General features: G+C 28.7%; 1 protein-coding gene across 1 annotated transcript in view; it reads right to left on the bottom strand.

Annotated features, from left to right (window-relative positions):
• Positions 1 to 12,552, bottom strand: part of hecw2b (HECT, C2 and WW domain containing E3 ubiquitin protein ligase 2b) — a 40,418-nt gene that overhangs the window by 5,578 nt on the left and 22,288 nt on the right. The window contains 14 exon segments of the mRNA XM_051118014.1: positions 476 to 622; positions 720 to 849; positions 1,872 to 1,970; positions 2,153 to 2,305; positions 2,440 to 2,553; positions 2,627 to 2,747; positions 4,326 to 4,435; positions 5,360 to 5,443; positions 5,524 to 5,620; positions 5,795 to 5,894; positions 8,098 to 8,250; positions 10,047 to 10,232; positions 10,497 to 10,621; positions 10,748 to 10,848. Coding sequence (XP_050973971.1) covers positions 476 to 622; positions 720 to 849; positions 1,872 to 1,970; positions 2,153 to 2,305; positions 2,440 to 2,553; positions 2,627 to 2,747; positions 4,326 to 4,435; positions 5,360 to 5,443; positions 5,524 to 5,620; positions 5,795 to 5,894; positions 8,098 to 8,250; positions 10,047 to 10,232; positions 10,497 to 10,621; positions 10,748 to 10,848 — 1,720 coding nt within the window.

The raw sequence follows: 12,552 nt of genomic DNA on the forward strand, positions 1-12,552 counted from the left end.
AGCTGAATTTTCAGCATCATTACTCCAGTTTTCAGTCACATGATCCTTCAGAAATCATTCTAATATGCTGATTTGCTGCTTAAGAAAAATTTATTATCACCAGTATATAAAAAACAGTTGTTTGAAACTGTTAAATTGTAGAAACAATACATTTTGATTCTTTGAGTAGAAAGCTCAAATGAACAGCATTACAAATTTCTTCATTGTCACTTCTGATCAATGTAATGCATCCTTGCTGAATAAAAGTAATCTCTTTCAAAAAAAATCTTACTGACCCCAAACTTCTAAATGACAAGCAAGATGTCTTTTCTATATTAAAGCAAGTGAAAGCACTGAAAGCACCAAAATTGTACAACGACCCAAATCTATCAAACAGAAATCCAATAAAAAGCATTCTGGAATATCTCAGGGCAACTCTACATGGCATGTTTTTATGTGACTGAAAGCTACTGAAGTGCTGATTTGATTTCAGTACCTCATAAAAGCCTCGCACCAGACTCTCCGTCTGTTGGACGACACCCCGCTCTATTCGCCACTTCACCATGCGCTCGATGTACTCCTTCTTATTCTTCTCTGACACGGGGATATTTGCACCGCCAGGCTTCAGCTCGCGTTCTGTGATCTAACACACACACACACACATATGCTTCTGTGAGACAATAGTGAGAGGTTGTGCAAGGTTACACACTGTTTGTGTTCCCAAACAGTCACACACTGACCTGTCCGAATACCTCCTCATTCACGGTGAAGGTCAGGTCCAGCATGTCCTCAATGTCATTGTCCTTCATCCACTGAAGACTCTGATGAAACTCCTCATCAAGAAACTCCAGATCACTCAGATCACACGGACTACACACACAAGTATCAACAAATACACATTAACATGATCTTGGTGGTAATATATATATATATATATATATATAAAAGCCTGATAAAAATGCTTATTTTAAAGAAAAACGTGAGATGGACTTGGAGGCTTTTGTATATATATATATATATATATATATAGTGTATATATACATATATAACAAAAATAAATACATAAATAAATAAAGCATTTTATTTGTTTATTTTTTCCAATATTTTCCATATTTTTCTTTATATTTGTTCCTGTGCCTTGCTTTTCTTGGTTGAAGCAGGTCTTTGATACTTAATTTGATTACAATGACATTTAAAAACAGACCCTTTAAAAATAATAATTATGTGAAATAACTATGCAATTGAGCCTTCGTAATCAGAATCACATTATGATAATTATATGGTAATGACTATAACCTTTAGCATTAAGAAATATAAGTATTTATACACTTACAATATTAAAATGTTTTTTATGTAGCCACAACTCTACTTTTTATATTAATATACATTTTTTAATTTAGTATTATTAAATGGTATTGGTAAATTATATTTACTATTTATTTACTAATACGAATAAAATATATCTATTTTATATTTTAAAATTTTGTATACATTTTTTAATTTTAATTACATTTTTATTTACTATATTATTATTAATGTTAATTTAAAAATAATAATAATTTTTAATTCTTAAAATGTTTTTTAATTATTAAAATTGTTACATTTTATATTACAATAATATAAATATATATATGTTTTTTTCAAATAGTTATGCAAACAAAATCATGACACTTTATGCTAAAGGTTGTCATAATCACATAATCACATAATATTTGTTTTGTGTTAGTATCTTTTGTCTACAAATACTAATGAAATCACAATTAAATAATCTCCCTGCAGTATATATATATATATGTTTTTTTTTTCTAGCTAGAATTTAAAAAACACTTTCAAAATTTTAAAAACTGTCTATGTGTTCTAAAAAAATGAAGTGTCATAAATGTTTAACTCACATTCGTAGTAGGCCTTTGTAGAAGGGTCGTGTGAAGAAGGCATCCAGCAGGTATTGGTGGATAAGAGCAAGACCCAGAATACGACCACTAAACCGAAACCTGACGGCAGAACATGTTTTAAAACACTGAGGTACATTTCTGCTACTTCAGTCTATCAAAGAACATCTTACAGGCACAGATTGAGCCAAGTACCTTTTAAATCCTCCTTTTAATACTAATCAAATCAAATTAAGCTTCAAATGAGGCATTAAACTGTAAGAAAAGACTTAAAATGTACACACCACTCATGGTGGTTGTCGACGAAGGCAGACATGGGGCTGATCTGGACGGTGTAGGTGTCATTGGCTGAATACTCAAACAGGCCGTAGTATGGGTTAAAAAGCTCCCGTGACACCAAAAAGAAAAACTCTCGCGACGGGCCACTGTAGTCCAGTCTGAATGAGAGCAAAAATAAACATATTTGTTCAGAATCAAAAGAAAAAAAAAAAGGAAATTTTTAAAAAATAGAAAAAATCTATTTAAAAAGGAAAAATTTTAATAAATAATCATCATTTGTGTAAACACTGACCCCTCTTCTCCAACAAAGCTGACGTAGAGTTTACTCCTCTGTAGATCTTTGCGAGAATAGCACATGATCTGATTGAAGGCGTCCTCTAGTAGATGATCTCTGCGGATTATCAACCTAAAACAAACATGCAAATCAGCATGAAAATGTGTTACAACAGAAGACCTCAGATTACGGTAGACATGCTTACTTGACTTTGCCTGGACCCTGTCCGTAGCCTTTAGTCTCCAGTTTGCGATAGAAATTCCGAAGTTTGGCTTCAAAGTCACGTTTGTACGGTGCAGGGGCCCGTGCGTTGGCTCGCTGTGTACCTGAGAGGGAACAGATGATAGTTACAATACAGTATGGCTGAAAAAGTGACTCTGCCAAGAGCCGAAATCAACATCTTGTTATCAAACATAGAGAAATGTGTAGAAAATGTGTAGATAATGCAGAAAAAAAATCTGGTTTATTTGAGATGTTTTATATATCAGTCGTTTCTCCTAGAGCTAGACTATTTCAGCTAAATGTAAAATAAATAAAATTGAGATCTCCACTATATTTCCTGAGCTCCTGTATAAGCTCTGAGCAGTGAAAATGTCCACTGGAATAGAATAGAATAGAATAGAATAAAATAAAATAAAATAAAATAAAATAAAATAAAATAAAAAATACAATAAAATAAAATAAAAATATTTTGTAATTTAATTTAATTTAACTGAGATCTCCATTATATTTTCTGAGATACTGTATAACCTCTGAGCAATGGAAATGTCTACTGGGTGGGTGAATAAATAAATAAATACATACATTAATGTAAATGTATAGATAATGCAGGAAAAAAAAATAGGTTTATTTGAGATCTCTTTTATATATCAGTCGTTTCTCCTAAAGTTAGACTATTTCCATTAAATGTAAAATAAATTAAACTGAGATCTCCATTATATTTTCTGTATAACCTCTGAGCAATGAAAATGTCTACTGGGACAAATATGAATAATGAATAATGAAATAATTAAAAATTAATGAAAATAAATATAATATATTTTTAATTAATTTTTTATTACATTTTTAAATTTTAATTTAATTTAATTTAATTTAATTTAACTGACATCTCAACTGACATTTAACTGATATTTCCTGAGATACTGTATCACCTCTGAGCAATGAAAATTAAATTAAATTAAATTAAATTAAATTTAACTGACATCTGCATTATATTTCCTGAGATACTGTATAAAAATGAAAAATTAAATAAAAAATGTCCACTTGGGAAATAAATAAATAAATTACATTTTTACATATAATTTTTAAATTACATTTTTTAATTAAATAAAATTTAATGTGATGTAATTTAATTGGTATATGGGCCAAAACTATTTTATTCTCTAGTATGAAGTCCAGCTGAAGCTTATCAGAATGGTTTCTATTCAAGCAAAAAGAAAAAAAAAAGACTCGCAGAATCCCCTTCTAACCAATGAACAGTGTAATCCCTGAGTGTCAGCGGTGACTAAAGTCAGATCATGCTGAGTTAGACCATGATTCCCTCTGGCACCGTGATGTCCGCCACACTCCAAACAGACTTGTGAAAATCAGAGTGTCAGTATAACGGTTAAAAACCAGCCTGCGGGGATTAACCAAAAACCCTGGACTCCGACTACACATCAAATCCCAAATAGCATATTTGATGCTTTGGCAGCTGACTGAAAAAATACCCAGGAATCTGTTCGACTGCATGTCAAGCTCTACAACCAAACTAAAACAACGCCGTGGAGCGATAGTAGAACCAGAAACACAGTCTCTTATATTTGCGATTATGATCATCTTTTCTAATCACATTCCGATATTCTGACAAATAATTTTAAATACAATTCATTCATGTTTCTTGACATTTTTTCAGTGTGACTGACCAGGAGAGTTCTGAGGGGAGGAGACCGGAGACCCTCGTGGCGACTGACAATAGCTGGGGTGCAGTAAGGCATGAGGTGGCACATACGACATCACTTCCTCTTCAAACAAGCTACAGCAAGAAAAAGAGACAAAGATTGTTAGTGTTTGGAGGCAAACACACGTATCCTGAAAAAGAGTTTTAAGGCTCAGTCTTAGGATCATCATCATGCGAGGGACCCCCATTCTAAAATGTATAAATACCCAATTTACATTGTGAAAAACTGATTGGAAAATACTACATTTTTTATTAAATTAATTATTTTAATTTAGTTTCTAAAACAATTATTTAAAATGTATTTTAAAATAAAGTACAGTATTTACTTATTTAATCAAAATTTTATAATTCATTTAACTATAATTGGTATTTATTTCTTTGTTTTCATTTTTACTTAATTATTTTTAACCAATTTTTTGATAATTAATTTATTTAATTCTTTTTGTATGAATTATTTCATAATTATTATAATTATATATAACTGTAAAATATTATAATTATTAATTATAATTACAATAATAATAATACGCATACATATATATATATATATATATATTTTTTTTTTTTTTTTTTTTTTATGCTATTTTTACTGCAACACAACTCAAAAAATAAAATACTAATACGATGATCACAGATACTGAAAGAGCTTACATAGAGCCAATGGATAGAAGCTTTAGAAGCATTTGGTGTTATTTTTTAAGCATTTGGTGTTATTTTTTGGAAACTGTGATAGATTTTTCAGGATTCTTTGATGAATAAAATACACAACTATGCAAAAAAGCATTTTGTTGCTGAAAATTCAGCACTGCATCACAGGAATAAATTTTATTTTAAAGTATATAAAAAAAGAAATTTACTATTTTAAATTGTAATAATATTTCACAATATTATTGTTTTTTTCTGTATTTTTAATCAAATAAACACAGCCTTGATGAGCAGAAAAGACGTCTTTAAAAAGCACTAAAATTCTTACTGATCCCAAAATTCGCATTAAAGTACCTGAGCAAAATCACCAAGTCTGCGTCGCTGGAGAGGCGAGCTAAACCCGACGCTCCTTCATTACGAATAAACTGCACCTTCTCCCTGTGGATTAGAAAAGTCAACATTTTCATAATCAATAGCTCAGAACTGAGATTTGTTTAGTAATATTTCTATAGTCTCACCTGAGTGAGTGATTCCTAATGAGCTCAGGCTGCCTCTCCTGAAGGATCTCAAATATGTTCGGCTGCCGCAAAAATGCCACAATTTTATCATTATAGGCTATAAAGAGAGGAACAAAGCAGGTGGTGAAATGTCAAACGAAGATTCTTCAAAGGTTATAACACCTTTGTGGCAACACATTTTTAGAAAACAATGCATTATGGATTTAACAAGATGAATAAATCAAATTCTGTCTGAAAACTTTCTGATGAAGCCTAGCTTGTAACAACTCACCAACAGGAACTAAATCTTGACACTGGCTGCGACTGGCAGTGAAGGTGTTGGAGGGGCGTGGCAGTACAGAGGGTCCAGCGTGGCGAGGGTCATCGCCCACCTGCAGCACAAAAACAAAACAGGAAGTGACCTACAATACATATTATAGAGTATCATGGGCGTATGTATCTTTCTCTCTATCTATCTATACATTGTACATATATAATGAAATTAATATTGTAATATTGTAATGTATAAATTATAACATTTTTAAAAATTATATTACACGCATACAGCACATTAGTTTATGAAAAAAATAGATTTTTTATTTGTTTAAATATATAAAATCATTTTTGAAAAGCTGAATATGCAAAGTAATATTAATTATTTTACATTTTTGTAATATTAAATGAAATATATACAGAGAAAAACATATTAAAAAGTAAATAAAAATGATATACACACACACACACACATATATATATATATATATTTAAAATTTTAAAATTAATAAAAATTATATATATATATATATATATATATATGTTAAACAGCACATAAATTTATAGAATTTTACAAATTTTATATATAATTTTTGTACTTGTAAATAAATAAGTATATATATATATATATATATATACACAGTACTTATATATTAAAATTAATGAAATGTATAATTTATTTATTTATTTTTTTTTTTTAATTTTTTTAAAATGTTAATAGACACAACACATTAGTTTATAAAAAATCTGATCTTTTTTGTTTTTTAAATATATAAAATAATGTTTAAAAAAATGAATATGCACATTAATATTTATTATTTTATATTTTTTGTAAAATTGTAGTGTATTTAATTAATTTTATATACACTTTTATACATATATATACATACATACATACATATATATATATATATATATACACATACACACACACACACACACACACACACACACATATATAGTGTCTAATATTACCAAAAATATTTAACAAATCAATATTAATACTGGCACATATATATTTTTAATTTATACATATATTAAAAATAAAATATACTTTTGTATTTTTAATATACATATTAATTAAAAATGTTTAATAATACCAATATTAATATGCAACAATTTATTAATATAAAATGTTAAAAAAATATTATACATGCACACACACACAGTATTATACACAAATACAAAATAATAAAGCCTTCAAGAAAATATCTACATATTAATTAATTAAGCTGCAACATTGTCACTTTCCTGTAAATACTGAATTACAAGGCTTCAGCTTCTTTTGCATAATTTACCAGATATTTGCTCCCTAGTGAGTGTACTTTAAAGATGAAAGCTTCATTAAGGGCCCTCTGACTAAAGATCTGACAGCTCTTTTGCTAAAGCTGAGTGGATTGTAAAACTTTCCCTGGCCTTTATTCCCGAGGTGTTTTAGATGAGCAGGGGGGACTTTTTTAATTAAGTGGGCTAATTTGCATTTTTATGTTATGAAGACACAGAGGATTTAAAGATTAGTGGAATCATATTTAGACACAACATGTTTACATGTATTCACATATGGACACTGACACACACACACACAGAGGACTGTGGGTGGACTGATCTGAAAATGACACAGTGCATGCTGGGACGCAGCGGAGGCTGTCACTATGAAATTAATCAGCATATCTGAAGAGGCCTGAGAGGGCGAGCTGTTCTCCACACGGCCATGACGTGACAGGAGATCAGATTCCCTAATGAGAAACCTGCTGAGAATATTTTATGATATAACTAAACATATATTCCTTCAAAAGTTAGAGGTCAAGATTATAAAAAAAAAATAGTTGATTAAAAATACTGTAAAATCAGTAATAATGTGAAATATTTTTACAATTTTAAATAACTGTTTTCTATTTGAATATATTTTAAAATGTAATTTATTCCTGTGATGCAAAACTGAATTTTCTCATTACACAGTCTTCAGTGTCACATGATCTTTCAGAAATCATTCTAATATGCTGATTTGTGACTCAAAAACATTCTTATTATCAAACGTAATCATGATACATTTTTTTTTTCATTTTTATATTTTTTTTTAAAAACAATCAGATCTGGTAGTGTATTTAAACTACATTTTTGCAAAATTTAATCAGTTCCTAAGATGTTGCAAGTGTTTGGTCTAATTATAATAGCCTCAAAGTATAATATTTTGGGTTGGAGGTTTATTCAAATCCCTTCTGCAATGACAATAGGTACAAACCATGTGGGAGGAGCTTGAATGCTAATCTCAAGCTTCTGATTGGAGGAGGCCTCTAGTGGGCGTGTGTATGGCAGGCTCACCAGGCGTCGTGTGCTCACCTCCCCTGCGCTGTGGCTGCGCTGGCGGCTGAGGTGCTGGCGGTGGGCGAGGAGGCTGCTGGGTCGGGCGCTCTGCAACGGCAGTCGTGGGTCTATGAAAGTGGTCGCCCTGCAGTTATGGTCCACGAAGAAAGGCTGAGGGAAAGACGCAATCATGTCAAGCAAGTAGGTCGAGGGATTCAAAAACTTATATTCATGCTGAAGCACTTACATGAATGCCCCGGTAAAAACACTAACACATGAAATATTTACAGTGAGTGTTACGGTTGTACTTTTAAAGCATATTTTAAACATTTATCTGCGGTATGTCTGCTTTCCTGCTAAGCTTCCATTATAAGCGCATTACTGTAAAGCTCTTCCACACAGATCCAAATGATTTTATGTGGTAACTGACAACAAGCCACTGATGAATATAATATGAATTAACTTACAATACATATTAGTAATTATGCTAAAAATAATTCCAAATATCTCTAAAGGAGTTACAGAATTTAATATTTTATGTAAATTGTATGTTTTTCATAGAAATATATATACACACTATCAGTCAAAAGTTTTTGAACAGTAAGATTTTTAATGTTTTTTTTAAAGAAGTTTCTTCTTTGCATTTATTTGATCCAAAATACAGGAGAATCAGAAATATTGTGAAATATTTTTACTATTTAAAATAACTGCTTTCTATTTAAATATATTTTAAGATGTAATTTATTCCTGTGATCAAATCTGAATTTTTAGCACCATTTTTCCAGTGTCACATGATCCTTCAGAAATCATTCTAATATGCTGATTTGCTGTTCAAGAACATTTATTATTATTATTAATATTATTATTATTATTATCAATATTTAAAACAGTTTTTATTATTTTTCCGGATTCTTTGATGAATAGAAATATCCAATTTATCTGAAATAAAAGCTTTGAAAGCTTGGAGTCAGTATAATTATTAAAAAAAATTTGGAAATAAATTATAGAAATTAATGCTTTTATTTAGCAAGGATGGTAAATGATAAAAACATTTATAATGTTACAAATAATTTCTATTTCAGATATATGCTGTTCTTCTGAACTTTCTATTCATTAAATAAACCTGACAAAAATCTACTGTTTTTTAACATAATAATAATAATAATAATAATTAACAGCAAATCAGAATATTAGAATGATTTTTGAAGGATCACGTTACTGGAGTGATGCAAAAAATTCAGCTTTAAAATCACATGAATAAATTACATTTTAAAGTATATTTAAATAGAAAAAAAGTATTTTAAAAATAAAATAAAAATATTTAAAAAATTTAGCTGTACTTTGGAAACGTTAAAAAAAATAATATATATATATATATATAAATGTTAATGTAAGTATTTATTATATAATATATAATAATGAATAAGTTTATTCAGCAAGGATGCATTTAATAAATCAAAAGTGACAATAAATACATTCATAATATTACAAAACGTGTTATATTTCACATAAATTCTGTTCTTTTGAATTTTTAATTAATCTGACAATCCTGAAAGCACAAAAATATTAATAGCAAAGCATTAATAATAAGAAATGTTTCTAATAAGAAATATAATGATTTCTGAAGGATCATGTGACACTGAAGACTGGAGTAATGATGCTGAAAATTCAACTTTGCATCACAGGAATAACTACATAAGTTTAAAAATGTATTTGAATAATATTTTACAATTTTACTGTTTTACTGTATTTTTAATCAAATAAATACAACCTTGTCCTTGGACAGGGATAAGAAACTTTTTCCAAAAACATTTTTTTTTAACCATATTTTATGTTGATATTCATATTTTATGGCACAAAAATAATTAACAATTTATTTAGAAATGCACTGTAAAATGAAAAGGTAGATGTCTGAAAAGAGAGACAGAGACATGCATTGCGATAGAAAAGTGAACACTTTTCCAGACCTTTCCCGTGTGGTCGTGTTTCATTTCCCAGCCCCGCGGGAGATCCAGCTGTTTGTTGGCGAACATGTTGAGGAAGGCAACCAGGTCTCGATTGTGCTGGTAGCGCTCGAAGTGGTGCGCGTCCCGTCGCACTTTACTGATCATGTGTTTTAGACACGTGTTACTTGTAAACATGCGGTAGGCACTCTGAGAACGAGAGAACAACAGACAAGAGTATTTCGTAGTGTTTAAGTAATGCTACTTACCTTCTAAAAAGTAAAAATGCAACAAAGTGACATTTACAACATACCATGTTACTTTCGAAAGTAACTTTTCGCCAAAATTAATGACAGAACCAGATGATGGGTTTGTGAGAAACAACAAAATTACCACAAAAATTCCTTCAAGGGACCAAAAATTGGCTTGTGGTAAAAAAAAAAAAGTGAATAATTAATGTGTTTGGAGACTAACAGGGTTGGAATGCAGTACGGTGAAGAAATCCGGGCTGGTGAGAAACTTGGCGCTGGGGGACTGAAGCAGCAGAGACAAGCGCGAGCGAGAGCTAGCGGGCCCAACCACGCCGTCCCGGCGGTACTCTGAAAGAGAGGACAACCGTACTGTAAATCAAAAGATCTGTTTTTTACTCTGTTGCATATTTCCTTGTATCTAAATAATCAGGCTCATCTAAATGCAGTGCATGTATGTGGTGTGTGAGAGAGTACCAGGTATGGAGTGATGCAGCAGGTCGTTTTCATCTGTTGGCATCTCTGCAGCCTGTTCGTCTGTCCTCTCGTTGGTTATTGTCCTCCGAATACTCTGATACCTGAACAAAACAAAGAGATACTTGGTGTTTTTAGTCCTGTTTTTCACATAATAATCTTTTCAAAAGTGTAATTGTATTTTATCATTTATAATTATATTTTGTTGCTTCTTTAATTGCTGCTGTCTTAGACAACTCGTTTTTTATTGAAATAAAAAAGATTAAAAAGTAAAATACAAAAAACATGTATAAATATATGTTAATAATTTATATATGTATGTAAAAATGTCTAATTTCATTTTTAACACAAAAAGAAAAAAATATGTAATAAACATGTATATCAATATATTATATTATATGTATATATCAATACTTTTATTCAATAAAGATTATTAAATTTATCAGAAAGTAAAAACATATAAAGATTCATATTTAAAAGATATTCTTTTCTTTTGAACCTTATTATTATTATTAAATACCTTATAAGAACCTTATTAAATTATTATTATAATTATTATTATATTCTATCAAATAATCCTAATTTATGATATTAAAAAATTAACTTACAAGAAGTGTTTTTTGTTGTTGTTGTTGTTTTGTTTTGTTTTGAGCACTTTTTTAAGGTAAGCATAAGTAATTATAATTTAATTTAATGTAATTTAAAGCAAAATATTCTGGCAAATTAAAAGAAGAATTAAAAATGAATGATGCTAAATTAGTTTAAAATTAAATTAAATTAAATTAAATTAAATTAAATTTAGCATAAAAAAAAAAAAAAGAAAAATCCTGCACACTACCAAAACCTGCAAAAGTATCAAAAGGGTACTTTTCGGGTATTTTTCTTTGTTTTGTTGTCTTCAGGTGTGCAAGGATTGATTGTTAATTGATTTAATTTGCCAGCATTATTGTAATTATAAATATTTTAATTTAACTTAACGTATATTAAAGTGAAAAAATGGCAAATGAAATCAAATGAATAATGCTAAATAAAACAAAATAAAATAAAATAAAATAAAGTAAATGTTTTTTTTTTTAATTTAGCATAATCCATTTGATTTAATTTGTCAGTATCATTGTAATTATTAATATTTTAATTTAATGTAATTTAAAGCTAAAATATTGGAAAATTAAATTAAATTAAATTAAATTAAATAACTAAATTAAATTTATTAAATTTAATTTAAATAAATTGTACATGTGTTATTTAATTTAGCATCATCCCTTTGATTTCACTTGCCAGTATTATTGTAATTATAAATATTTTAATTTAACAATTTATTTTAAAGAGAAAAAAAAACTGGCAAATAAAATCAAATGAATGATGCTAAATTAATTGTACATTAAATTAAATTAAATTAAAATGTTTTATTTAATTTAGCATCATCCATTTGATTTAATTTCTTAATGTATGTTAAAGTGAAAAAAAAACTGCCAAATGAAATCAAATGAATGATGCTAAATAATAAAATACAAAAAACAAAATAAATGTTTTATTTTATTTAGCATCATCTATTTGATTTCATATGCCAGTATTATTGTAATTATAATATTTTTATTTAATGTAATTTAAAGCAAAAATTACTATTAAATTAAATTAAATTAAATTAAATTAAATTAAATTAAATTAAATTAAATTAAATTAAATTAAATTAAATTAAATTAAATTAAATTAATTTAGTGCCAAACCTGTAAATTAGAAAAATGTATATATGCAACAAATGATTCTCAGCAGCCATGACACTGCATTTTGCATTCTTTTTAGCTGTG

This window comes from Labeo rohita, chromosome 1 (assembly GCF_022985175.1).
Source record: "Labeo rohita strain BAU-BD-2019 chromosome 1, IGBB_LRoh.1.0, whole genome shotgun sequence".
In the NCBI taxonomy this organism is placed as follows: domain Eukaryota; kingdom Metazoa; phylum Chordata; class Actinopteri; order Cypriniformes; family Cyprinidae; genus Labeo; species Labeo rohita.